Genomic DNA, 27,166 nt, shown 5'->3' on the forward strand with positions numbered 1-27,166 from the left:
CTGAGTCATCCTGCACACTAGCCCTGCCCCGCCCACCTGTGTTTATACACCTCTGCAGCCCCTCCTCCTTCAGCCGGGACATTTGTTCTAGCCTTCATTCATAAACTCGGCTTTCTAACATGCAGCTAAAGTTCAGTCTGCATGCTCGACCCACATACTCCTGGCAGCTGAAGTGAAATACTGCTGTGCGTAAGGGTCGGGCGGGTGACCACGTCACCTGGTCATGGGGTAAATGCTGCGGCCGGGTTCAACTCTGACCTGAGGCCCTTTATTTCTCCCTCCCTGCTTTGCTGTCTGGTCTTCATTGTGCTATTAAATACAGACAAAAAAGTTTGTTCTCCTCCTCCCATCACCACCTTTGTTGCATGTAGAAAAGTGTCATATAGAACCAGTCGTTACTTTAATGGTCTGAACTAAACGGTCGGGTGGCGCCAACAGCGACTAAGAATTTTCTGGGCCAACAGGATTTGTGTTTCAGTCCCTGATAAACTGACCCATCCTCTAAAAAACAAAACCCAAAAACTGTATTTACAAGATAAATGATCAGAAATAGTAACGACAACAAAAGCACAGGAATCATAGATCCAACGGGACAGGCTCGTTACAATGAAGGAAAACACTGAGCGACTGTTGAGGCCTTTATTAGTCCTACAAAACATAACAGAAATATTACAATAAAACACAGAGGCCTTTATTGTCACGTCCATCGTACTGTGACTCCTCAGCACATTCATCTCCAATCAGCAGCTTCCTTCACTGACCCAATCACAGGTCTCAGGCCAGCTGTTGTACTCAGGTTTGGATTATTTGCTGAGGTTTTAGCTCTCTGGACCAAAGCCTTTAAAAGGAAACAGTTTCTCAGAGGTTACATCAGTAAATATGATCTCACTGGTACAGTGATCATTCACATCTCTGATTAACCTCTGAAGAGACACATTTGGTCCTTAGCGACGCCTCTGTCACAGGCGTCTGTCAGAACAACAGCGTGTGTTTGACACAGTCCATCATGAAGAAAAGCAGTTTTTCTTCTGAATTAGTGAAATAACTGGTCTGTAAATTACAGTAACACGAGTGTCATTGTTAAAACACAGTTTATGAAACACTTAATTTGTTGTTAACTTACTGACAACGTAAACATTTGCTGGTTGCCACAGTAACTGATGACTGTGTGGTCACATGACTGAAAAGTAAACAAATGTCACAAAATAAAGAAATGCCTCCAACTGGTGTTACGAGTAGTTAGTGTGCAGAAACATGGCTGCAAGGTCAGCCCTCCACAGTCGCTCATCAGGCTGGTCGCAGCGCGTTTGTCTGTCTACTGATGTCTGCATGAGCAGAAACACCAATTTAAGTGATGTTATGTAATTCAGGATTCAATGTGTCAGTGTTTGTTACTTTGTTACATTCATTTTTTAACCACGTATTTTGTTGTGGGATGAACTTCTGCAAACAACAACATGGCAACAAAAAACAAAACAAAACTTGCAGTTGGAATCGATGGAGCTGTGAGATGTTGATTGGTTCACTAACCATTACCATTTGGGATATTAGGATAACAGTAGCATGTAAACATAAGCAGTGCAAAGACTTCCTATAACGGCACATTTACAGTCTAGTTTGGGGAAAGCTGAGGAATTAGGGTGAAGAGACGGTGGATGTTTAACCCTCCCTTGGTTTGACAGCTCGCTCAGCCAGCGAGTTATGAATGATGTTCTTGATAGACTCCGCCCCCGCGCCTTCTAGGAAAGTGCGGTGATCTCCCTCGATGACGTGGACCGACACCTCGCCATCACAGACCTGAAGAAAGACGCAGTACACAGTTTGAACATTGGAAGGCTCAGACTGAGTTTATAGAAACACACGCACAGTGAAGATAAGTACTACAGACTGATGTAAATGTGCATCGGTACCTCGCTGAGCTTATAGTCAGCTCCCAGGTTTTGCTCATATTCGCTGCTGGTTTCGGCGCGCAGCAGCTTCACGCTGCCATGGTATTTTGCAGTAGGTACATATGCATCAGCAGCCTTTAGCTTGTAGTAGAAGGCGGAGGCTGCAAAGTGCAGTGAGTCTCGGTCGATGTCCTTGTGAGCGGAGGTGATTAGGTCCACGGCCACACTGACGCGTGCATTCAGGTCTGACAGCGGGAGCAGAGTCTCCAAAAGCTGTAGGACGTAACCATGGAGACTGTAAGTTCATAGCAAACGTTACCGCGTGCTCGCGGAGATATTATTGTTTTCAGAAAAGTAAGTGACACATAATAATGAACATCACAGATCTTATGTATATGAAAATGCAAAATGAAGATGTTTTGATATTCAGGAGTTACAAATGTCAGCTTTCAGTGAGAAACTGTACGAAGCTTTGATTTAACCGCATGTTTTACTTTAGTCTCCATAACAGCTCCAAACATCACATCATTGTTGAGTCAAACCTGCACCACACACAGACTGTGCTGGAACAGCAGCTCCAGACTGTGTTACAGTCACCATCTTTACCTTACAGGCAAAAAGCTCAGGTTGTGTGGCCTTTAACGCTGATGCCACATAAAGGAATACTTGTGTGTGAACGTGTGGGTCAGACACAGTATACCTTGTTGTATTCAATGCCAGTGAACTGCTGGATGAAGGCACACAAGGCTTCAGTCTCAGCCTCAGACTCGTTGCCGGGTGTTAGCTTGGCTCTGTAGCTCTGCAAATGAAAAACACAGATAAACGTGTTCACATGCAGATCATGTGACCAGAGCTCATCACACACACTATACAGCAGATTAGTTAGAATAATAAACAGCCTTTATCATTGTTAGAGTGACGTGCAGTAAATTCCCACATATACTGAAAGCTTAACAAATCATATTGTGACAATCATAACCTGGACCTGTGAATTCGTCCATCACAGGTCGACACGTTCAGGTCAAATCCCCGAGCGCGACACGTGACCCTTCCTTCATTTAACGCATCTGCGGCTCACTGCCAATCATCCCTAATATTAGGGCTGCTCGATTATGGCAAAAATGATAATCACGATTATTTTCACTGAAATTGAGATCGCGATTATTTGACGATATTTATTTAACCCTTTAAGACCTACCATAGAACCAAGTCCGCCAGAGCTTATATTATTTTTTTACATGTTGTAGTGCCATTTATGGGAGCATTTCAAGTTGCTATACAACTGTTATAGCCCATATTTTAATAATATGTATGCATTAAGTCCATAGTAACTACATTAATTGCAAAAAAGTGCAATAAACTACAAAAAAATTGAAAATTGTTTTTGTTTTTTACATATATTTCTACTTGGAGAAATTTAAGAGGCTTATCTCTCAAAACTTTAAATACAAAAAAGTTGCAAAAAATAGTTTACAACAAGAGGAAATTTATTTTGGAGATGCAGCAATTTTTATATACTGCAGGAAAAACAAAAAACAATCCTATGATGCAAATTTGCAAAGAAAACAGCAGGTGCATCAAAATAAACTATTTCCAGCTGTGCAATTCGAGTTCTAAGCATCCCAGCAACTATTCAGAAAAGTCAAACATGACCAGTATAGGCTTTTAAGGCCTACAAGTAAAAAAAACTACATTTTCCACGAAAATGACATCACTTCCGGTTTCGGGCAGGAAATGGCGGACATGTGATAGTTCGCGCTGACGTCTGTTTCACTGTGGGAAGTGTTATGAACAGCTGATCGGATCGGCAAAGCGTGTTTCTGGAATATTATGTTTTTGTTCCTGCAAGAGCTTTTTATGCAATTTATGTGGAAGGAAACCGTGACCGAGGACAAGCTGATGGCATAAGATGTAAGTACAACTCCTCTGGTTTCATATGCAAAACAAATTATTGCGCTAGCTTACACGGTTCAGGTTCTACAGGGATTTAAAAATAGTTACACAAAATGGAGCGTGCAGCTCTGACGGCTTTAAAGGGTTAACAATGACTTTAAAAAATAATATAAAATAGTGTGCAACACCACTGAAGTTTTTTTACCTCTCTTTTCAACCAGCGGCAGTCACTCTCCTCTCCAAATAACTTCTGCTTAGCTTTCCGAGCTTCCCTCGGGTCCTCTTAATCAGCGGTCTCCAACCTTTTTTGCGCCACGGACGGTTTATGCAATATTTTCACGGACCGGCCTTTAAGGTGTCGCGGATAAATGAGGGAGGGGCTAATAATCGGCTCAGTCATTTTTAATGATCGTTGAAAGCCCAGATCGTAATCGTGATTAAAATTCGATTAATTGAGCAGCCCTACCTAATATGTTTTGATTACATGAAATAAAGATGCGCGAGTGTTTCTCTGACCTGTGTGTACGCCGCCACATATGAATGTGAGCCATCAAAGAGAAACAGGAACTCCACAGGCTGATTCTGGGTCTGCAGCTGAGAGCACATTTCAAATGCTACACAGGCACCAAAAGAATATCCAGCGACTCTGTACGGGCCGTCCGGCTGCACCTGCCTGACGCAGCTCACGTAGTAGGCAGCCAGGGACTCAATGCTATCCAGAGGAGCAGCTGCAAAGGAAACACACGAGGGGAGTTAGTCTGGCTGCACAGTGACATAAACAGCTGATGCACAACATGTGAGTGACAAAGGTCTGAGAACAGAACCACAAACTTTTAAACTGTGAAAGAAAGAAAACATGAAATCACATCAGGTCTTTGGTTTTCCTCAGGCCATTATGGAGGGAGCTGTACATGTACAAGTGTTTGCAGTTTCACCTTTGAACAGTCAGACTTTCAGCTTCAACACATTTTGCTGTTTAACAGTTACACACGTTTTGATACACATGATTGTGACACCTGGTGAGGACGCACACTTATCATTTGATGACGATGGTTCAAAGTGTTGATTTTGTACTTTAAAGTTTTTCTCTGTGACTTTAAAGTCATTTTAATATGAGCCCCATTATGCTGACAAACCCACACCGACGATGCACACAGCTCAGCAACACCAACGAGCCTGAAACTCAACGACATGAAAAGTTATCCATGAGGCGCCAAAACACAACAACAGCTGCAGCAAAGGCTCTTTGTACTGTAAGAAGAAGATCCTACAAAAGTAGGAAGCCTCACAAACCACATGTAGACTGGTTGTGCAAACTCCCACAGACCCTGCAGTCGAGAGGATAACGAGCTGCTCCAGTGATCATGACCAGGACACAAACTGCTTCCTCCTGAATCAGAGGCCTGACTGACAGACACACCCTGGCATAGAGGAAGCTGAGGAGTGTGACAGTTGGAGCACACGCTCAGGTCTAGGTCTTTAAACAGGGGAACCACCACCCCAGTGTGCCAGTCCAGAGGCAGCATCCCAGAGCTTCACGCAGCGCCGTGTCAGCCAGGACGGCCCTGCAACACCCAGATCCTTCTCATCAGCCTGTCCTAAATCCTAGCAGGAGCTACCACGACGCGTACCACAAAATGCATCGCACTGGTTCTTCCCAGTAGTTCAACTCCTTGGAACTGGTTGTCTGCTTGCCAATGAATCCTGCTTATTGGTTCCACTTGTGCTACAATCAGGACGAATTGTAGTGGCGCAGTCTAAAGCTGGATATGAATATTACTTTTATGTTTATTGCACAAAAGGACAGCATGCTAGCTCCAAGCTAGAGCTCAGAGCGATGAGGAAGCTGAGCTTCAGCAGGTAACAGAGGTGGTGATGATCAGTCGAGCGGTCGCCTCTGATCATGTTTCTACGGTACCAGCACAAACACACAGTGTGTTTGTGTGACTGCAGGTTTATATTGTGAAATGTAATTATGAGACAGCGCGCTTCACAAAGAAAGCACTGTAACAAGTAACTAATAGACAAGTAACTAATTACTTTGTCTTGGGAGTAATTAAGATAGAACACTTCTAAAAAGTAATGCAGTATGTAACAGAGTACACCCATGACCCAAACACTGATCACACCTCCAACATGCACAAACATTTGACATCATATAACTGATTCATAATGAATGTGTTTGACTGTTCTCTCACAGTGGAGCCGATAAGAGCCGATAAAGGAATTAATTCCATGAGTGACGTCAATAATGGAGTCCGTTTCCATCCGCAGACACACTGCAACACTATCAGCCCAGAACCCGGACCCGGACCTGGACCCAGCAGTGTGGGATCCTGCTGAGCTGTGGACGTCCTGAAGGATTCTAGATTTGATTGACTTCAATCACAAAAAGCTTCCTCAGAGTCGAGGCTGTGCTGAAGAAGGCGGACACACCAAATACTGACTGAAGTCTACAAACTGTTCCTGACTGCATCCATCTGAGTCTGCACACGTTTCATAAACGACTCTGCATATTTCCTTTCCAAATGCAAAGTGCACAGTAGCTCCTGTCTGTTGTGCAGGACTCGGTATTTTCATTGTCTTTAAAGTATAACAAACCTTTGGTGCACTGCAAGCCGTAGCAAGGCACGCTGAGCTTAGAAGCAAGCGTCTTAAAGGCTGCGATGGAGCCCTCGATGGGATGTACCAGGAACAGCGGCCCGTCCTGGCTCTTCACCTTGTTCAGTGACATCACAGTAGGGCTGCTGGGGCTGACCATCAGCTTGGTCAGATCAGACTCCAACACAGAGCGAACGCCGTCCTTCTTAGCTGTGGTGTGTGGAGATGTACTCAGTTATGTTTGTACACATGATAACACATTTCATATTAACAAGAGTCTTAACAGCTCGATTTAAACAAATACATAAGTGCTTTTTTACAACCTGAAACCTTTTCAAAGATCTTTCTGCATTTAAAAAGCAGCTCTTCATACCGCTTTGTCCTTCTGGCTTGCTATTGGCCAGCTCTCGCAACTTGTTAATGGTGAGCTGGCGGATATCCCTCATGGCCATGACGATGTCATAGTCGCGTTCCAGAGTCTGGCGAACCTCAACGCCCATCAAAGAGTCCAGACCCAAATCAGCCAATGAGGTGTCAGCATTCAGACTGCTGACATCCCGCACACCTGTGAGTGAGAAGAAGTTAAAAACAACGAAGAAATGAGTCGATGTCTGTGATACAAAGTAACCTCAAAGATCACCAAAGCGACTCAGGACGGCGGTCTTTTCTTATATAACACCTTTATGAACGCTAGTTTGGTATAACCTGACTCTTACCTAGAATGTGAGCTACAGCGTCCACCAAGTCTTTCCGGTTTCCTGCTTCACTCTTTACGACCGTCCTCTCCGCCAGCACAAAGCTGGACACCACTGGGTGCTGCTGGCACAGGAAGAAGTCCAGCACTTCCAGACAGGAGGCCATGCGCTGCGGGAGGGTGCCACCGATCACAACGTCATTCCCACCCATGGTCTCTAGAACCACCCCAACATCACCAATGGCACCCCACTGGACTGCAAGTCCAGGCAGGCCATCATAGTGGCGCTTCTCACACACGCGCTCCATCGCAGAGTTGGCGTAGCCATAATTACTTTGGCCAGCGTTGCCACGGCCACAGCTGACTGAAGAGAAGGCCACAAAGTGTCTGAGCTCTGGACACAGTTTCCTTGTTACTCTAGAGAGGGGATGGAAACATCCAGAGGTCAGCTCATGATGGTGCCCAGTGACACACAGAGGGAGGAGCCACTCTTCTCACTTACCTGTCCAGGTTGATGGTGCCGTCATTTTTAGGTTTGTTAACTTCGAGATAAAGCTGAGGAGTTAAATTCTCCAACATACCGTCTTTCAACACCTGAATGCAAACAAACATCAACAAACGGTCACTTTAAACGTTAACTGGCAGTAGTTTAGCTGTTAGCATGTTAGCATCTGATAATTGAGAAACTTGAGTCGACATCGTTAGCATCGTTCTTGCTTTTGTTTTCGTTGCATGTCATGTGACACTGCAGCTATTGAAGTCCAACAAAGGGATCTGACCATCATTCTAGTATGCAGTAATAATGCAGTAATAATGCAGTAATAATGCAGTAATAATGCAGTAATAATGCAGGATCCAAACACTGACAGCAACGTCAGCATTAGACAGCGAGTGAGGCGCCTGCTGGAAGGTGGAAGACGTCGTAAATGTAAACAAACCGTCTTGACTGAGAAGTTACTTTAGAAAATAAAATGTATTGTTTCAAAATAAAAGTAAAGAAAGAAAGCTACTGTTAGGTACTAGCACTGGTACACACATGAAAGGTAGCACCCTCCCCTGCTCGCTGTAAAAAGTCACTGCTGCCTCTAACACATCCACGGCTTGTTTCTGGGAGGGGCAGTTACCCCCCCACGGTTAGTTAGTGACACTGAAGAGCAAAAGTATGGAGGGCTCAGCTCAGTGACAGCTGCAGCAGCCAAAGTGCACGAACCAGATATATGTAGTCCAAATTTAGGAAGGACCATAAAACCTGTGAAACATGATTTTTCCAAGGTGACACATATAAATAACTAAAGGGAATCTGACCATGGCTAGGTGAAAGACACCACCCACTGCACCCATGGCACAGGCCTCAGCAATCAGTTGCTCTGTTCCTTTCAGTGTGCCGACATCACTGGTGGACACAAACACCTCCACACCCTCATTCTGCCAGTCCTGCACCCGCTTCGCCTGGTAACCTGAAGACAGTTCAACAGTGAAGCTGTAAGATGAGTCACATCAGCACTGATGCAGGACTTGGCTGTGCACATCAGTAGGAGCACCGTGTCATCGTGCATTACCGTTTCTCACGCCTGATCTAGAAGTCAGCACCAGTTTGTGGGCTCCCCTCTCCACCAGCCACTGAGCAAGCTCCAAACCAAACCCCCCGAGCCCCCCAGTTATAATGTAGGAGTGGGACGAGTGGCAGAAGGTGCGACAGATAGCTGGCAGAGACAGAGGGGAAGCAGCCTGTACAGCTGCTCCCTGCTCCTCACAACGGACCTGTGAGAAAAGAAAAGCTGGTCAGAAGATAAGCAGCAGTCCAGCCACTCTGCAGTCACAGTAACATACCAACCACATGCATGTAGGGATGGGCAGGTCCAGTACAAACACCTCACTCACCTGAACCAGGACCTTGCCGATGTGCTTGCCCTGAGCCATGTATCTGAATGCTTGTTCCACTTGGTCCTTATCGAACACTGTGGTTCTCAGAGGCTGAACTACTCCTCCCACAATGCCCTGCTGCAAACACTGGGACACCTCCTCCCACTCTTGGTTGCCCTCTTCAAAGAGAGCATCCAGCAGGATACCATGGAAAGCCACATTCTTAAGGAATAACGCCATGCCTGAAGGAATCACAGCAACGTGACAGCGTTTGTCAAGGCTTCAAGAATCATTTATGACAACAAAACTCTGGTTAACACCTGCAGGAACCTTTAAAAAGCTAATAAAACATGTTTATATATTTATCTATCCTGTTGTCAATAAACACCAGATCTACTGACCCAGAGGAGTGTTGTTGGAAAGGTCATATTTGCCGATCTCCAGGAATCGTCCGTGTCGAGCGAGGCAGCGAACACTGGCCTGCAGCTTCTCCTCGGCCAGAGAATTCAGCACCACATCCACGCCTGAAACACACGCAGCAAACACGACGTCACATACAGTCAGTGTATAACATGGAAGAATAACTGAGTGGGGATTACTCAGTTCACACAACTGTTACTTGTTAAACTCAAAAACCTGCTAAAGCTTTGTGTGCACAAGTCTTGTTCCAGGACATTCTTGGGTTCCTCAACATGGAACAAAGTGTCTGCAGTACACGTGCCGTGTTCCACACCGGCTTTAAAGTCCCAGAGGAAACATCAAACATGTTAGAGGAGGCGGAGCTGACAACCACGAACAGCACCAGTGCTCACACAGAAGCACACACAGTCATCGATGCAGCACTGGGAGGAAACACACTGGCACCGGTGCATGATGCACATTTCACCAATGAGTTTACAGTGAGAGCTGCTGAGCAGCAGCACCGTGACCGGACGGGGAAAATTACTACTGAAAGAAAGACGAGAGATTCTGGACTTAATGTCCGTCTTTGGATCCAGGACCTCGACACAGGAAGTCTGGACCGGCTCTCTGTTCAAACAGTCCAGTCTCTGATCCTTTGAGTATGATCCATAAGGCGGTGCAGAGCCTGGATGGAGCCGACGGGTGGGGGCACTGCCTCTGGCCTTCACATATCTCGCCTGCCTACTCAAGCCAGGGCCCCGAGCAGCTTTGCAGGCCCAGCTTTCATCAGCCACTCACAGCAGCTACTCTGCTCTTGGAATACGACTGTGTTCAAAGGCTGGAGTAACCTGTAAGTGCCATTTATACTAATGTATATCAATACTCAGGGAATATTGTTTGGAAGAATGGTCTTCCATCCCTGCAGCAGAGCACAGGGAATGATTGCTGACTGCTAATCCAAGATATCTGATGTCATGTCAATCGTCCCCTGAAGCACTGAGCAGCTACCTTTGCCTTGTGTGTGGAGCAGAATGTGCCGTTCAAAGGAAGTATCTCTGGAGTTGGCGAAAGCCTCTGCTGATAGCTGAGGGAATCTCTTCTGCAGGTACGTCCGCTTCTCCATTGAGCCTAGACAAGAGGCCCCGCCCCCAAAGTTGGGGTAAAAAGACATGAGATATAATTACAACTTATTAGCAAGAGGCTTTAAAAGAATCTATAATAAGAGTTGTTACTGTGAGTCTGTGTGCGAGTGTTACATACTCACCGACTGTAGTGAACACTCTGCACTTCTTACTGAGCGCTATGGCGATGGCAGCCTGGCCCACGCCTCCTGACCCCGAGTGGATGAGCACGGTCTCTCCAGGGCGTAATCTGCCACGCACTACCAGGGAGTAATACGCTGTGGCATAAACCACTGGCACAGAAGCTGCTTGCTCCAGTGTCCTGAACACACACACAACACAATAAGTGTGTGGTTTATGTAGCAGGATGTAACTGTGCTGTATGCTGGAGAAACTGCACAGCAGCAGCTTCATGAATGAGACTAATGAATAAATGAATCCTGTGTCAGTGCTCCGCCTTCAGGCTTGGACACTGAAGACTGTCTCACTTAATAATCGAGCACGTACACAACGCCTGTCTGCTCATTCACACACACATTCATACAGTGATTCTTTTATCTAAAACACGGACACACACACGTCACCATATCAGCAGGAGTCTGGATCTTTGTGTTACAGATGTGTAGGACGTGCTGTTACTGTGTATCTGCAGAGTTGATACAAAGTTTCTGATCACGCGTTTAGTTTGAACTTTCAGCACAAACAGCTTCATGTGTGCAAACAGACTGAAGACCACTGCCAGTTAAACTAGTAACTACTGGCATCAGGTGAGCTTCTCTGAAGGCTGCTGATGATTAAAAAAAAGATTTCTTGTATTTTAATGTTCATGTTAAAGCTGCTGAGAACGTTCAGAGTTCTCCGCACACTGACCAGCTGTGGGGAACCTCCCAGAGGAACCTTCTGTCAGCGTCCACGACCGTTGCCAGGCCTTTGGCAGGCAACAGCCCCATCACACGACGCCCGCTGGGGTCGCGACCAGAAAACTCCATACCCAGCATGCACTGCTTTAAAGCCTGGTCCCCTTTATAACAAATAACAAATGGAAAAGGTTTGTCATGTGACTGTGAATGTTCAACAACAGCATCACACACTACGACCCAGCAGAGTGTGGCATTACTTGGTGTGTACAGACACACTACCTGGGATGGCGTCGGGCGGCAGCTTGCCAGTAGCCAGCATGATGTCTCTGAAGTTGAGCGAGCTGTAGTAGACGTGGCACAGCTGCACAGCAGGGCTGCTGCTCACAAAGTGGCGAAGCGGGGACGCGATCCAGCGCAGAGACGACAGGTCGCCGCGTGTCAGCACGTTGACGTAAGCGGCTTCGGTCGGCGCTTCATTTACATCTGAAACAGCAAGCAGACAAGCCTCAGTGAGCGCGGGAACCAAGAGGGAAGGAGGCAGTGCTGTCTAACTCACTGCTGGGTTCAAACACCTGCAGCAGGGGCGCCTTACAGAGCTTTGTGAGAGAGCACAGCTCTACAATTAAAAGTCATTCTGACGACTGTTTGTTCCATGTAAAATTACAGTTTTGCAGATTTTACGGATTCATTTTTGTAAAAGTGCAGCTGAATCTCAACTCTGTGTTGCAGCGTCTTGAAACAGAACTGTAAGAATGACGTGTAAATAACAACGTCATTCTTATTCTTTATGTTTGTGATGTCATTCATAGGAAGTGCGTCCTCCACACGTTTAGAGCGCAGGCCGAGACATGTAAAGTGACCTGGACCAAACATGAGTGGATCCTGACACGTGACCATCTGCAGCTCATTCGCCTCCTTAAATACACGTATGAGTGCGAGTCGAACCATGAGTGATGAGCTGGTGTCTGAAGGTGCCCCAGCGTCCGTCCCTGAACACGTTCATGACCAGATCCTTCTGCAGTACTGACTGGATGGACTGGTGATCCTGCTGGAGGTCTGGTGCTGCTGAAGACTCGTTTAGGTTGGACACAAACACACAGCTGGTGGCAAAGCGAGAGAAGAAACACAAACAGGCATAAAGACACGTTGGTCCTGCAGTAACACATGAATAATACAACAGTGAACCCAAAGTGTTGAACCAGGGCAGACTGAGCGTGACAGACTTTAGCTGGTCTGAAAGCAGAGGACGAGTCCTCAGAGGTTTGAGCCTCTATCTGAGGCCTGTGGGAAAAACTGACTTTACACAGAAATATAAGCAACAGAAAGGATCCACTATGTTTCCACTGTACAATGAAGTGTTAACGTCTGAGGAAGCCTCACTGATTACACTTGTGCTGAGTCTATTAGAAACCTGTGCTCTGGCACATGTGTGATCATCAGTAAGACTCTAAATCCTGACTGAAAGTCTTGGTGTGATCCTTTCTACATAAAAGCTGCAGTGTGAGAACAACGAGCTGTTAACGATGTCGTACCGTATCCGGTTGCCACCAGGCTCTTGCCGTAAACAGTTGACCATTCCCACAATCCCACACTCTGGCTGAGAAGCAGTCAGCCACACTGGATGGTCTGAGGACTCTGACATCACTTCCTGCTGCAGAGCAGAGTCCCCACAGTTAGACTTTTAAACAGCTCAAATCTCTCTCATATATACTTTATGATAACACAGAGAAAACAGCCAATCAGACGAGCCCGATGAGCGAGCTGTGAGTGTTCGGGGACAACGACAGACAGGGAGACGAAAGTGGGACTGACCTTGAGCGTTTCCACCCACTGATAGTCTTTGCTGTCCACAGGCAGGAAAACCGGCTGTTTACTCACAGACTGACGGCGACACAGAAAGAGGGCGGAGCCGTAGAAAGACTTCCTGACAGCCACCAGGTTAAGAGAAGCCTCTGAGAGCACTTCCTCCCACTCAGCCTTCCAACAAGATCAGAATAATCAAAACTCAGCTGACAGCACGTCACAGCAGGGTGGAAAAATGTTCTGTTTAAACACACCTGTGTGAGGAGTCCCTGCTGGCTGCTGCTCTGAGCAGTGCTGGACAGGAAGGCCACAGCCTCCCCCACAGTCTCCCCCTTCAGCAGCGTGTGGAGGAGAACAAACCCACTTTCTTTGGCTCCAGATGCCAGATTTGCTACCAGCAGCCTGGGCTCTGTCTTCACTGGACCCCATGCATGGTTACACAGCACCAGGTCCGCCCCCACAGCAACGTCTCCAGCAGCCGGGCCGGTCAGAGGATCCCACTGAGCCGCAGCGACACCGAGCTCCTCCAGGGGAGCCTGGTGGGGGGCCAGAAGCTCCAGACTGGCCGCAGTCGCAGTGTAGTCCACACGGAGCATGGGCTGGATGTTGAGCAGGGGCACGACGCGAGAGAAGAGCTGGCCGTCGTCTGAGAGAGCCTGCAGGAGTCAGAGGCGTGAAAATGATGAGTGTGTGGAAATAATCCAGCTAAATCCAGCTGTTTGAGAGTCTTACCTCCAACACTTTGATCCTGCCAGGTGTGCTGTTTTCCACCGTGATGTCGAGGCAATGTCTCAGGGCGTCGTCGACCAGCAGACCCTGGAGCAGGTCGTCTTTAAGCAGGCACAGCCGCTCCTTCTGCACCACCTGCTCCAGCTCAGAGTGGAGGTTCCCATTGAACTCGAGGCCACAGAGCAGGGTTAGCAGCCGCAGCAGGCTGGGCTCAGAAGGCTCACCGCTGGGAGGAGGTGCATCAGAGCCCCCCTGTAACCCCGGGATGGAGAGCTTGACACCATGAGGGGCCAGCTTCTGCTGCAGTGTGTGGATCAAAACTGGACACGGAGGACAGGAGAGAAGACGGACTTTAGCACGATGTTTGGTTTGATGTTCGTCATCTCCTCACAAGGAGATCAAAACAAGTCTAACAGGTAACAGCTCTTAAATACATACAGGGAGAAAGATGCGAACAACCAGACAATCCCATCATGTCCGTCTCCTCACACAGTTTACATCAGATCACACGTGCAAACATTATTTTGATCCAGTTATCACTCATATGTTTACTGCATGTGAGTGATGGAGAGATTGTCTGTACCTTTGCAAAGCCTCAGCTGCTCTGCCAGCTTCCCATTGGCTGTAAGGCAGTCCGTCTCCACATCAGGAACAAACAGGAACTCCTCCAGTGTGGGCGGGCTCTGCAGCTGCTGCCGGCGAGGGGCTACTGTGGCGTGCAGGCCACAGATCTGGACTCCACCAGCAGTGATGTTGTCAAGGTAACGGCTTACCTGGACATCAACCGCTGCAGGAATCAAACAGAGTCAAACATCGAGCTGAAGGGGACCAAACGCTGAGAGCGAACAGCAGCCGGTGTTTTACACATAAAACGGTCACATCATGTTGACATGACAGCCACAAACCGCTAAGTAACGATCAGGAGGATCACTGCTGCTGATCTGAAGTGAGGGAGGCAAACACACCTTGCTTTCCTTCAGCGTGCTCGCTGACTTTTTCCAGGTGTGCAGCAGGATGGACGCACACGGAGCGGATTCTGGTCGGCAAACGCAAACCTCCGCCCGGCAGCCCCAAGACGATCATCTGCAACATGGTGTCCAGAAACGTCACCCAGTTTCCTGTCCATTCCAGCTTCCCACGGTCTCCTAGAAACAGCCAATCAGATTATTAGAAAAACAGTCCTACCAACATTTATCTGAGTGTAACTAGAATCATGTCCTTTTATGTCCCAGCAGGACAATAAGCCACAGCTCCAGCGTACCTGCTGTGTTTGACTCCAAGATGCCCTGAAAGGTTTTTCCATAGTCGTAGCCTCGCAGTCTGAGCTCCTTGTAGATCTCGTGTGCGTTAAGCTTCATCGAGGCGTCGCTCCTGTCGGCAGCTTCCCGGCTGATCTCACCGTTGAATGAATCGAGTGCCGAATCCTCCAGGATGCTCACCTTACCTGAAAAACAGCGATTCTGAATATTCACGAGTTCATACTGAAAGTCAAAAGTCTGCAGACGAGTTTTACTCTGTCGCTGGAACAACTAACAGACCTCTGAGGTTTTCTTGCTCTGGTCACAGAGCTTCACCTCAGCCTGATGGATGCAGCTCGGTGTCATGTGACCTGAGCTACAGCCGGCCTGTGCTGAACCAATCAGCAGCCGAGCGACACGGGAAACCCGTTTAAACGACACTGCACTAAATAATAAACAATATGTTTGTGGATATAATGTTGTGTGATTTTCAGCGACAAATGTAAATGATGTGTAAACTTTGGGATCTTCATCAGCAGCTCAGCCTGTGTGCTGATGCAAAGACGTACCGCTGACAGTCAGGCTCCCGTTCTCCGAAACCTCGAACCTGCTGGTGGCGGGCATGAGACGCACCTCCAACTGGACCGCACCTGTGATAAACAGTCAACAGCTTCATCCACTGTAACAATAACAATAACAATAATAATGCACTTATCAAAATCAGAGTTTTTCACAATAAAAGTCACAAAAACCAATTAAATGTAAAAGATGTTGCTGTTGATTATTTTAGTAATGAAGTCGTCTGTCAGTGACTCCATCGAGTCATCGAGGAAACAAAATACTTTTGTCTTATTAATGAGGAAAAATAATTATTCAGAAGAAAATCAGACTGAGCTGCTGTGTGAGCAGCGTCTAACCCACACAGTGAGACAACATCTGTAAAATTATCTCAAAGGTCAAATTCAACTAGAATAACATCGATATGCAACCGAAACAAAGATGTACGTCCGTCTCCTTGAAGGTTTCTGAATTTAATACAAGGTGGAAGCAAGGAAGCAAGGAAGGAAGGATGATTTTCAAACATTAATACCAATATTTGATATTATTTCACTTTCAATCTGAAAAATGTTACAAAATCCTCGTTTGACGTGTGTTAACACGTCTGTGCACCGCAGAGCGCCGGCGTGTTAAACGAAGCATGGCAGCCAATAACGAGCATCGAGGATTTTCATCATCCAATCACGCAGTGAGTTCAGGGATTTACGCCACACTGACGATTGTCAGTGTGGCGTAACTAAGACGCTCGGCAGGTCTTACAAAGCTGTAACAATCTCACCGCCTCCACATCATCTCTTACTGGTTAAAGTGGGACTGACAGGATAGGCACTGGGCCGATCACATGACCTCACCTGCTCGACGAGGTCATGTGATCGTGGTTCAAGCCATTAACAAGCCACGCCTCCCATACTTACTGGCGTTTGACAGAATGGTGGCCCTGTGGATAGTCACATCCTCAAAGGTTACGGGCGTCGTTTCCATGACAACCCCTAGACTCCTCACCAAGGTGCGCCAGGCCAGCACCAGGTAACCAGTTGCCGGGTAGAGGACACGCCCATCGATGCTGTGTCCAATGAGATAGTGGTCTGCAGACTCTGGGCTGACGTCTGTTACATCAATGACGCGACGTTAAACCAAATCAGAAAAACATTTTCACTGCGATGGAAACACTGCGAGCGCACTTCTTACCAATGTTATACACCGCCGCAGAACCAGAGCCTCCCGAGCCCGACAGGAAGTGTTCCGCTTTAGGGATATCCCACGTCTGGGCGTGGTCCCACTGCACCAAGGGCGAGATCATTGGAGTACCAACCGGCACAGGGTAGGTCACAGCGGGGCACAGGGCGTTGGCGTCCACGTTGATGCTAAAGGCAGAGAGTGGTGTGAGTGAGCAGCTGTCACAGTCAAACAGCCAATGAGGGAGGCTCTCCTCACCCGTTCATGAAGATCCTCCCGACGTTCGAGAGGAAAAACTCGAGGTTGTTGGTGTGACCTCTCTTCATCAGGGGGACGACTGAACACGTGGGCTTCAGGCTGCGCTTCAGGATGGCCTGTGTGAAGAAGTCAACGCTTCAGTCACAGCAGCGAGTGAAACGCTTTACAGCCCTGGTTTCCAACGGTAACACCACCTATTCAGGCTAGTGTCCCTGTAAAGTACATCAGCCAGTAACATCTGGACAGGTGTGTGTGGAAAAAAAGCTTTGATAAATCAGTGTTTCTGAGCTTCAGACAGCAACAGCTGCTGAACGCTGTGTGTTGAGGCTGACACACACAGACACACACAGGAAGCAGCCCCACATGTGTGGACAGCACTGGTAGCAAACCTGCAGCAGAGCATGCGGAGCTATTTCCAGCACCACAGCGTTTTCAGGCACCAGGCTCAGGCCCTCCTGGAACAGCACGGGGCTCACGAGGTTGTTGACGTGGTATTCAGCCGAGCTGTGCAGAGCCAAAGCAGAGTCCCACTCAGACTGAGGGATGCTGGTGCTCACCCAGCGCGCCGAACGCTTCTTTGGCTCTTTGATCACCTGCAGTGACAGGATGGCAGCTCATTAATATTCAGCACAGCAGTCTGCACCAGGTTTCCTGTGACAGTGTTGGCGCCTGGCACGCTGATGTGTGAGCCCTGCTTCTACTGACAGGACCGAGCATGGATGGGACGTGCGGCGCTACATACCTTCTTCAGAGCTGCGAGCAGGGCTGGAGCGATGGAGGCCATGTAGTAGGAGTGAAACGCCACCCCGGCACTGCGCACTTCCTTTGCAAACACTCCTTGTTGTTTGAGCTCGGACACAAAGGCACTGACTGCTTCCTAAAAATCAAACGTGGCACATGTTCAAACATCTGGGACCACAGCTGTACAGCAGGACACAGCTTCCATAGTTTAAAACACACTGAGCTGTCACTCATCTGGACTGATGGAACAATGAGTTCACTGTGTTTGGCTATAAATAAGTGAGAGCGTCACGGCGATCACGTGTGTCATATGATACATGAAGCTCAGGTAAAACAGAGACGTGCTGTATGCAAGCACCTTGATTTGGTGCCATAACTCAAACTGAACCAACCAGCAGAAAAAGAAATTCAAGCTGCTAGAAGAACCAGGAAAGTGACCTGAGGGCCGGAGATGGTGACCGTGTCCTCAGCGTTGTGGCAGGCTGGAACCACCCCCTGAGGACACTGAGCGATGCACTCCTCCCAGGTCAGCCCTGCAACACACAGGAAGCACAAAGCTCAAACATGGCGTCCGACCCTGCAGAATCAGAGCCCTGAACACAACACTGAGTCCCATCTGTTAAAAGAAGACGCGCTCTCACCCACTGCAGCCATGCCTCCTGGAGGAAGGCTGGCCTCCTTGATGCAGCGGCCTCTCCAGTACGCAGCCAGGAGGGCCTCGCTGTGACTCAGGGAGCGGTCAGCATAGCCACAGGCTAGCTCTCCCACCGAGTGCCCCACGATGCCATCGGGCTGCAGACCCAGCTTGGTGAGCAGATCGATCTGAGCGATCTGTAAGGAGAAAAAACACGACGATTGCTCTGGCAGTCTGAGTCATCGTCCACCTGTGAACTCAGCAGCCATAGAAGGCCACTGCATGTTTATGCTCCTCCTCCTCGTGCCCACAGATCGCTGCAGGCTCTTTCTGGTGCTCTCCGGTCTAATGTGGCTCGACTGTGCAATGCATTCACAAGATTTTCACAACGCTTGACCTCTGACCCCTGATGTTGAGGTCGGGGTCACTGAGATCCAAACTCCTCTGACATTTTCAGTAGATAGATCTAAGGTATCGATTTGAAGCTCCACTCAACCTTTTCCAGCTGAGAGGTAAAAAACACCCAATAACTCTTCCTCACTGTGAGCTCAGACTAAACACTCGTTTCCACAGAGTGAGACGTTTCCACGCAGGTGTTAGTTAAAGCAGGGGCACAGTGATTGGTCGGGTCATAAATAAATGTTTGTGCTGACGTCTTCTATAAACTGAGTGGTACACATGGATCTGTGCTCGACTCGAAGCTTTGAAAACAAACGTGTTGAAATGCTTCCCTTTTCTCTCTGTGAAGCAGCATCGCTGCATCGCTGTACCTGTACTGCAGCCAGGCCAACGAAGGCGTGAACGGTGTCTTCGAACGTGTCCTCCTGAGCCTCCATGAGCAGACGAGACACCACCAGCCCCGTCTCCTTCAGCGCCGCATCGGACCGCAGAATGGAGTCTCTGAAGTCTGGCAGCTGCATGAGACTGCGGCCCATCCCGGCCCACTGCGTCCCCATACCTGCATTACAGACAGCGTGTAGCAACACGTTGGTATATGAGGTAGGTGCGTGCAGCTCTGCATCGCAGCTGTGTTCAAACCCTTTTAAATAAACTGGAAACAAACTTTCATGTTGCCCAGCTGATGGTTGCTTAGTAACAGCGTGCTCTCAGCGACTCAACGTCACTCCTGTTACGTTCTCGTTCCTCCATCGATCTCATCGTTCACCCCAAATCTGTCCAAACATCTTTGTATCATGTGAAGCGTCTCATACTTCTGACTGCGTGCAGCGACTCACCTGAACAAACGTACCACAGAGGCCTGGCGGCGCCCGGCACCTGCTGCACTTCCATGACGTCGCTCTGAGAGCCAATCAGAGCGAAACCTCTGTAGGGCATGCTGGCGGCGGGCGCTCCTGACACTTCGTTCAGCAGAGACAGGAAGGCGTCGTCCGCAGCGTGTTCCTTCCCCTTCTGCAGGACGGAGCTCACCGCCGTCTCTGTGCGCCCGCAGGCCTGAAGCATTCTGGGAAGCTTCCCGGGTGAAGCCGAGGCGGCCGTTTTCTCAGCCGGACGAAGGATGACGTGAACGTTGGAACCTCCGAATCCAAAGGAGTTGATCCCTACGATGCCTCCTCGGACGGGAACGGGCCGATCGACGACGCGAACCCGACCGTCGGTGAGGGCGGGGATGTCAGGGTTAGGATGGAGGAAGTGCAGGTTGGGGGCCCAGACTCCTCGCTCCAGAGAGAGCAGCACCTGCACGTCGCATCAAACACATGAGCAGCGGTTTAAAGCAAATAATGACTCATGATTCCAGTTTAACCCTTTAAGACCGACCATAGAACCAAGTCCGCCAGAGCTTATATTATTTTTTTACATGCTGTAGTGCCAATTTTGGGAGCATTTCAAGTTGCTATACATCAATACAACTGTTATAGCCCAAATTGTAATAATATGTCTGCATTAAGTCCATAGTAACTACATCAATTGCAAAAAAGTGCAATAAACTACAAAAAAAAATTGAAAATCGTTTTTGTTTTTTGTTTTTTTACATATATTTCTACTTTGAGAAATTTAAGAGGCTTATCCCTCAAAACTCTAAATACTAAAAAGTTGCAAAAAATAGTTTACAACAACAGGAAACTTATTTTGAGTGTCTTCATAGTTTTATTTTGGAGATACAGCAATTTTTATATACTGCAGGAAAAACAAAAAAACAATCCTATGATGCAAATTTGCAAAGAAAGCAGCAGGTGCATCAAAATAAACTATTTCCAGCTGTGCAATTCGAGTTCTAAGCATCACAGAAACTATTCAGGAAAGCATCAAGTCAAACATGACTTATGAAAACACCAGTATAGGTTTATAAGGCCTACAAGTAAAAAACTACATTTTCCGCGAAAATGACGTCACTTCCAATTTCGGACAGGAAATGGCGGACATGCGACAGTTCGCGCTGACGTCTGTTTCAATGTAGGAAGTGTTACAAACAGCTGATCGGATCGGCAAAGCGTGTTTCTGGAATATTATGTTTTTGTTTTTGCAAGCGCTTTTTATGCAGTTTTTGCAAAGCTTTATGTGGAAGGAAACCGTGACCGAGGACAAGCTGATGGCATCAGATGTAAGTACAACTCCTCCGGTTTCATATGCAAAACAAATTATTGTGCTAGCTTACACGGTTGCAGTGCTACCGGGATTTAAAAATAGTTCCGCAAAAAAAGAGCGTGCCCGCTCCGACTGGCTTCAAAGGGTTAACACAGAGCTCATCATAAAAGAGGCCACAGCTCCAGATTTCTACTAAGCAGCACTTCAGAATATTTGGAAGCATTTTTATTTCTCTGAGACGCCACTAAAGGAAGAGTGGAGGAGGTGTGTTTGGGTGGGTGTGGCTCCACCCGGCGATGACTGCATACAGGACACAGTGTGTTCGTGATCTGTGTGTACCGTCTGTCAGCTGATTGGATGTTTCCAACGTCACACGGTCTCAGTGAGAACATTAGAAGACGACTGTGGTTTCAAACCTTTGCCAGGGCAGCCAGCCCAGAGGCCGGCTCTGGATGACCCATGTTGGACTTGGTGGAGCCAATCAGCAGAGGCTCTCGCTTTGACTCGCAGAAAACGCTGACGATGCCATTCACTTCCTGTGGGTCGCCGACCTGCGTGGACAGAGCAGAGGTTAAATACGGTGGATCTGGTTAGTAAGAGCGCCTCTCTGTGCCGACACACCTGACGGCTGCACTGACCTTTGTCCCGGTGCCGTGGGCTTCGATGTACTCCACCTGCTCTGGAGACACGCTGGCCTCCTGGTAGAGTGAACGAACCAGCCTCTGCTGCATCTCACCAGACGGAAACGTCACCCCTGCGTGAGCACGTCACAGAAAACCGGTAAACGAAACCATTTCTCCAATCGGCCGTGACTTCCAGTGCTCCCCTGGACCTCCTTACCTTGCTCTTTGTATCCGTCTGTGTTGTTGCCTGCGTTGATCACTGTGGCATACACTCTTCTAGCCGCCGGTCGTTTGGTCAGCAGCACTGCCACCGCTGCCTCCGAGCGGCAGTATCCATTTCCTGACAACACAAACGTGACGCTTTAACCCTGCAGCACGCTCGCATGTATGTCACACATTGAAGACAGTTAAAGCTGAGACAAAAAACGTTCTACGTCATTGAGTTAGTCAAGAAATGTCAAAGTAAATGTAACACAGAAAGATTAAATGTGCCGGCAGCCGGTGGAGGAGCGGCTCCTCCCCATCGCTCCCAAACAGAAACTCTGTGATGTCACGTGTAGACCAGGTGATGTTTTACCTGAAGCATCAAATGACTTGCAGGTCCCCTCTGGACTGAGCATGCCCAGCTTCATGAACTGCACTGAAGTGTTCGGCTTGAGAAGCAGGTTCACTCCCCCAACTAAAGCAGCGTCACAGTGGCCCTGCCGGATGGCGTGGAAGGCGTTTTCTAGAGCCAGCAGGCTGGAGGAGCACGCCGTGTCTATGGCAGTGCTGGGGCCTGGAGAACAAAGGCAGCAGGGTTAGAGCCGGGCGCCACATACGGAGCCGCCCATCTGATCGTCCGAGCTGTGGTATGCTGAGGAAACCACTACGGCACAGAGCGAGAAACAGAGTAAAAACACACAAAATATATCAGCAACAATTCAGTGGACGAATAAAATCAGAGCCCAGATCGTTCATTCAAAGCAGTCCAGCTGCTGCAGCGTGCATGCTCTCTGCACGTTTACGTCCTGCCTGTCGACACAAACACTACTGCACGTCACTGATCTGCAGACTCCTTTGCTACTCTAAGATCAAAGGTGATCCTGAGCTGCAGCAGAGCGTCCACCTAAACCTGAGTGTGTGTCTCACACTGGATCACGCTGACAGCACTGCAAACACACACGTGCTGAGCAGCGCTGCGTGCACGTACCGCTGAAGTCGAAGAAGTAGGACAGTCTATTGGCCAACATGCCGCGCTGGCAGCCCGTCATGCTGTAGCCCAGGAGCTCCTCTGGATCTCTGCTGAATGCTTCGCCCGCCTCGGAGCCGCTCACACCGATGTACACGCCTGTTTTGCTGCCGCGCAGCGTGGCTGGATTCAGTCCTGCAGCACAACATTTCATTTTCACTCACATGTCGTCTTTCCCCCAACTGCAAACTAAACCTCAGCTCACCACTCGTTTGCTCTCACCTCCATCTACAATAGCCTCGTAGGCGATCTCCAGCATGAGGCGCAGCTGCGGGTCCATGCTGTTGGCCTGTTTGGGATGGACTCCAAAGAAGGCTGCGTCGAAGTGGCTGATGTCTTTGAGTTTCCCGTTCCTCTTTGGAAGACCGTACAGACCTGCAAACAGCACAATGTTACAGCAGCAGGACCCCACACACGGTCCACAGCCACTGCTCACACTGAGCACCAAACACGATGCTGTGAGACCAGACTGAGCCAAAGAGGGGAGGAAAATCCTCACGAGGACGTTTCCCTTTTCCAGCACAGAGAGCGACAGAGGACATCTGAGTGCTTATTACTGCCTGTGTGCAGCTCACAGGAAGCAGGCAAAAGCACACAGCAGGTTTATGATCACACCAGTTAGGAATCACCAGTAAAACTTGGATAACAAAAAATGAAACCATGAAGTTAAATCCATATGATGATGATTAAAAAAAACTTTACTTTTTAACAGGAAGTGGAATAAACTGAAGTGACACTGGCAGCGATCAGATGAATCAACTAAAGTAAATAAACCAAGCTGGTGGTTAAATCTGCTCCATCCTCTGTTCCTGATGACTCACATTCATTATTTTACCTTCAAATATGTCAAAGCAGCTAAACTCAGCTCAGCCTGCAGAGGCACCAACACTGCTGCACAGTGCAGGAGGTATAAAATATTAGTCTTTGACGAGAAACTCAGCTCAGTAAATATGTTACATAGAAACCGAAGGGAAGCTTTTACCTGGTGTCCATCGCCGGTTGTCCTCTGTTACCATATCCACACCATTGATGAGGTTTTCCCAGAATTCCTCCAGGTTGCTGGACTCAGGCAGGCGGCCCGATATTCCAGCTATGACGATCTCATCCATGTTTATTTACTGCAGACACAGAGGGCCAATCAGTGACAAGCATTCTGCAGTTTAACAACAATGAATGTGGTCGGTGCTGGGGCCAGACTCACTATTCATGTAACCATGGCAACAACCATCCCAACAATACAGCACTCCACGCTGCACCGGACAGTGACCTAGAAAAAAACAGGTCTGTGTGTGTGTCAGTGTGTGTGTGTCCTCTCTGATCACACTGATGTTTGCAACTTTGTGGACACAATAAAAACACTGCTGCGTGTGACTGCGACCTGCAGAGCTGCAGCTACGCTGTGTCTCCAAAACCATCCAGGTCCTGAGTAAAGCTGTGCCAGAGCTCTGACATGCACACTGTGAGGTTGCACCAACAAAAACCAACAATCACACTCATGCCACTGTTTTGCTTGTGTGGCATTACAAATGTGAAGACAACGCGACCACGTTACACAACACGACACAGTCTGAAGGGATTTGGACTCCAGGATGTCCCGCCCTGGGATTACATCTAGCACCATCTTGACCCAGATTACACCCCATTGTGAGCGTATGCAGACAATTTGCTAACTACGAGCTAGCTGCTAAACTGCAAAGTCACTGTGTGCGCACAGCTCGGCGTGACCATTTCTATTCAGGGCACATCCTCCTCGTCTTCCCCCGTTCTCCCTCACTCTGCTCCTTTGTGTCAGGGCTTCGCTCTGCAGCAGCCACAACAGGACCTGACTTGTCAGCATCTTCACAGGAAGAGCGTGAAACAGTGAACAACAATGACACATTCTCAGCTCCTTCCATGACTCCACACTGTAACTATGTGTGGATCCACGGGCGCTGCGTGAACAGGAAAAACGTGTTCCTGGATTTCATCTCCACATTAGTTTGTTGCTTCAACACTGCTGTCATTAAAAAGTTTCACGTTGCACTGCAGGGGGCTCGGCCACTGACTCGATGCTTTCTGAAATAGTTCCAGGAATGAGTTTGGTTTCTTTTGTCAACATATTCTTTAATCTCACTGTCCTACACATGCCTGTTAGCTTAGCTGGTCATTTTAAACAACTTTGAATGTGAAGCTGATGAAGTGCTGTGAACGATGGTGACTGTAGTTTAAAGCGATCTGACAGATGAGTGAGTCTAAAAAGAATCAATGAGCCCTGAAGCACCGTGGTGACCACAGGGCTGCAGTAACAACAGTGCTGCTGTTCACTGGACCCAAGCACCAGCGTGGCCACCATACTGATCAGGGCCCAGGCCTCCAACACGTGTATGTCCACGGACTCTCGAGTTCTCCCAGAATAACTGATGGCAGTGGGCTGTCACAGATGCTGATGAGCTACGTCCCTCATCCTCAGTGCTGTTCTGTCCTGGGATCTTGTATGCCAGCTCCATGCTGTCACACAGCTGAGCTTGGGGATTATTTTAACAAACCATTAACATTTTGGCTGATAACTATTTTTATTCTCCTGTAACTTTACTATATAAAGAGCTAAATCCTCTAAAGTTTCAGGAGTAATGCGTCATAATAAGAAGTGTTTGTGAACTAAAAATGTGGGAGACTGTTTGTCCGTGATTTACACAGAGGGAACAAATCGTGGCAGGATCAGCCTGATATGATTTGTATCCCACTATAACTTCGTTGTATGAAGAGCTAACATCTCAAGAATGTCAGGAGTAGTTAGTCATTATAACAAAAATTGTCGGGGATGCCGAGTTTGGACACCGGTCGGGACCACAATAAGCATCGAGCCGCGGACGAGCTTACCTGTCTGAGCCGAACCGACGGATGTTCCGGTAAAACGTGAGGCTGAGCCGCTCAGCACGCTCGGTCATGTGTCGAGTCTTCAGCCGCCGTGGGTGTGAGAGCCTCCGTTAGCCTCCGCGCTTCATTCACGCTTTTTTCTCTGATGAACTTAAATGTGTCACACTCTGCCTGCCCACGCCACATGGGCTGACAACCGCTTGGCTCAGCAGTCCAATGAGAGGAGAGGCAGGGCTCTGCGATCCAGCCAGTGATGGAGCAACTGTGTGGATGCGCGCAGAAAAAAGAGCCGGGGTTACTAACGGTCAACCGGCAGCGGCGCGACGAGAGCAGCCGGCAGATGGGACGCGATAAACTCTAGTCATCCTCCTACGACGGTCACGGAGGGAGGTGGGGGGGGTACTGATAGCGTGCACGGGGCGCTGCGGGACGTGCACGCGCAGAGCTGCTCAACGTTACACCGCAGCTGACGATGCGAAGGTGCAGCAGGCAACTTCTGGATGACAGGCGAAGCTGGCCAATCACGGAGCGAGGATGTGAGGCTTCGTCCAATCGCTGCAGACCTGCAGCCACTGTTGAGATAGGGTGATTAAAGGGCGGGACTCAACTGTGACGTAGCCAGGAGAGCTCGCGTGACTTGTCAGGGTTACTGGAGTTCACGGTTCAGTCGCATGATGGTGTAAGGAGCTGCTGACCTCCAGCTCCACCTATGGTCAGTACTCATCAGCTCCATCCAGCTCATCGGGACTTTGGCTCCTCAGCTGAGGTGAAGTGTCCTGTAATGGACCACAACAATCACACTCATCTACACAAAGCACACAGCTCACCAAAGCAGCCACACCGTGACCTGTGTGTCCCACCTGGAGCCTCAGAAGCCAGAGCAGGTCTCACACTGGAGCGTGTGCTTCGGTCCCTGCTGATCCAGTCTGCTTGCCAAATATCCTCAGGCAAGATTTACTCACACATCCATCGGAGTGTGAATGTGAGAAAAAACAGAAGAAAGTGCTTGTGTGAGTGTGTGACTGCTATATAAAAATAGGTGCATTCACCACGATGTAGGTCTGTGGATGGATGATAGCTCAGGTACAGCTCGTGTTGTCTGAAATAACTTCATGTCATACCCCACAGTAAAGCCTGTCTGTGGATCCTCAGGGCTGCATGACAAAGTGCCCTTGGGCAAAACGCTCAAGCTGAATCTGCATCCATGTGAGTGCTGCAGGCAGTGAGCGTGATACAAAGCACTCAGAGTTCAGGTGTGTCTCGCTGTCACCCAGCATTCACCTGTGTGTCCCTATACCAGTGCTGCCACACATGATGTCCTGATGATGGTTCACTTTGTGTCGAAACACTTTGTGCACGCCCACACTTGTATTTCACAGATCAGCGTTTCCCAGGTTTTCCACAGATACTACGATAATATAATGAAAGTGAAGGGGACAGTCCCAAACAACA

The 27,166-nt window shown here is 48.4% G+C and overlaps 1 protein-coding gene across 3 annotated transcripts; it reads right to left on the minus strand.

Annotated features, from left to right (window-relative positions):
• Positions 1-625: 625 nt before the first annotated feature.
• fasn (fatty acid synthase) lies at positions 626-26,711 on the minus strand. 3 transcript variants are annotated; one of them, XM_026177463.1, is made up of 42 exons: positions 25,718-26,711; positions 23,841-23,976; positions 23,081-23,233; positions 22,820-22,993; positions 22,205-22,405; positions 21,845-21,967; positions 21,643-21,758; positions 21,421-21,555; positions 19,696-20,155; positions 19,231-19,418; positions 18,468-18,657; positions 18,265-18,359; positions 17,828-17,962; positions 17,475-17,678; positions 17,086-17,201; positions 16,840-17,015; positions 16,566-16,757; positions 15,663-15,743; positions 15,117-15,299; positions 14,821-15,000; positions 14,439-14,642; positions 13,859-14,175; positions 13,381-13,782; positions 13,136-13,300; positions 12,856-12,971; positions 12,269-12,423; positions 11,603-11,806; positions 11,334-11,484; positions 10,607-10,785; positions 10,351-10,470; positions 9,342-9,464; positions 8,959-9,182; positions 8,637-8,838; positions 8,383-8,534; positions 7,580-7,671; positions 7,100-7,494; positions 6,757-6,948; positions 6,384-6,593; positions 4,299-4,510; positions 2,590-2,688; positions 1,911-2,162; positions 626-1,797 (listed from the first exon to the last, which is right to left on the minus strand). In XM_026177463.1, exons 2-42 carry the CDS (start codon positions 23,965-23,967, stop codon positions 1,660-1,662), a joined length of 7,533 nt encoding a protein of 2,510 aa, XP_026033248.1. In that variant the 5' UTR covers positions 23,968-23,976; positions 25,718-26,711; the 3' UTR covers positions 626-1,659. The 3 variants fall into 3 exon arrangements, with proteins under 3 accessions (XP_026033248.1, XP_026033245.1, XP_026033246.1); XM_026177460.1 differs by having other exon boundaries at positions 12,856-12,974; XM_026177461.1 differs by lacking the exon at positions 25,718-26,711 and adding an exon at positions 24,060-25,711 and having other exon boundaries at positions 12,856-12,974.
• Positions 26,712-27,166: the final 455 nt, after the last annotated feature.

This window comes from Astatotilapia calliptera, chromosome 8, assembly GCF_900246225.1.
Source record: "Astatotilapia calliptera chromosome 8, fAstCal1.2, whole genome shotgun sequence".
Taxonomy (NCBI): domain Eukaryota; kingdom Metazoa; phylum Chordata; class Actinopteri; order Cichliformes; family Cichlidae; genus Astatotilapia; species Astatotilapia calliptera.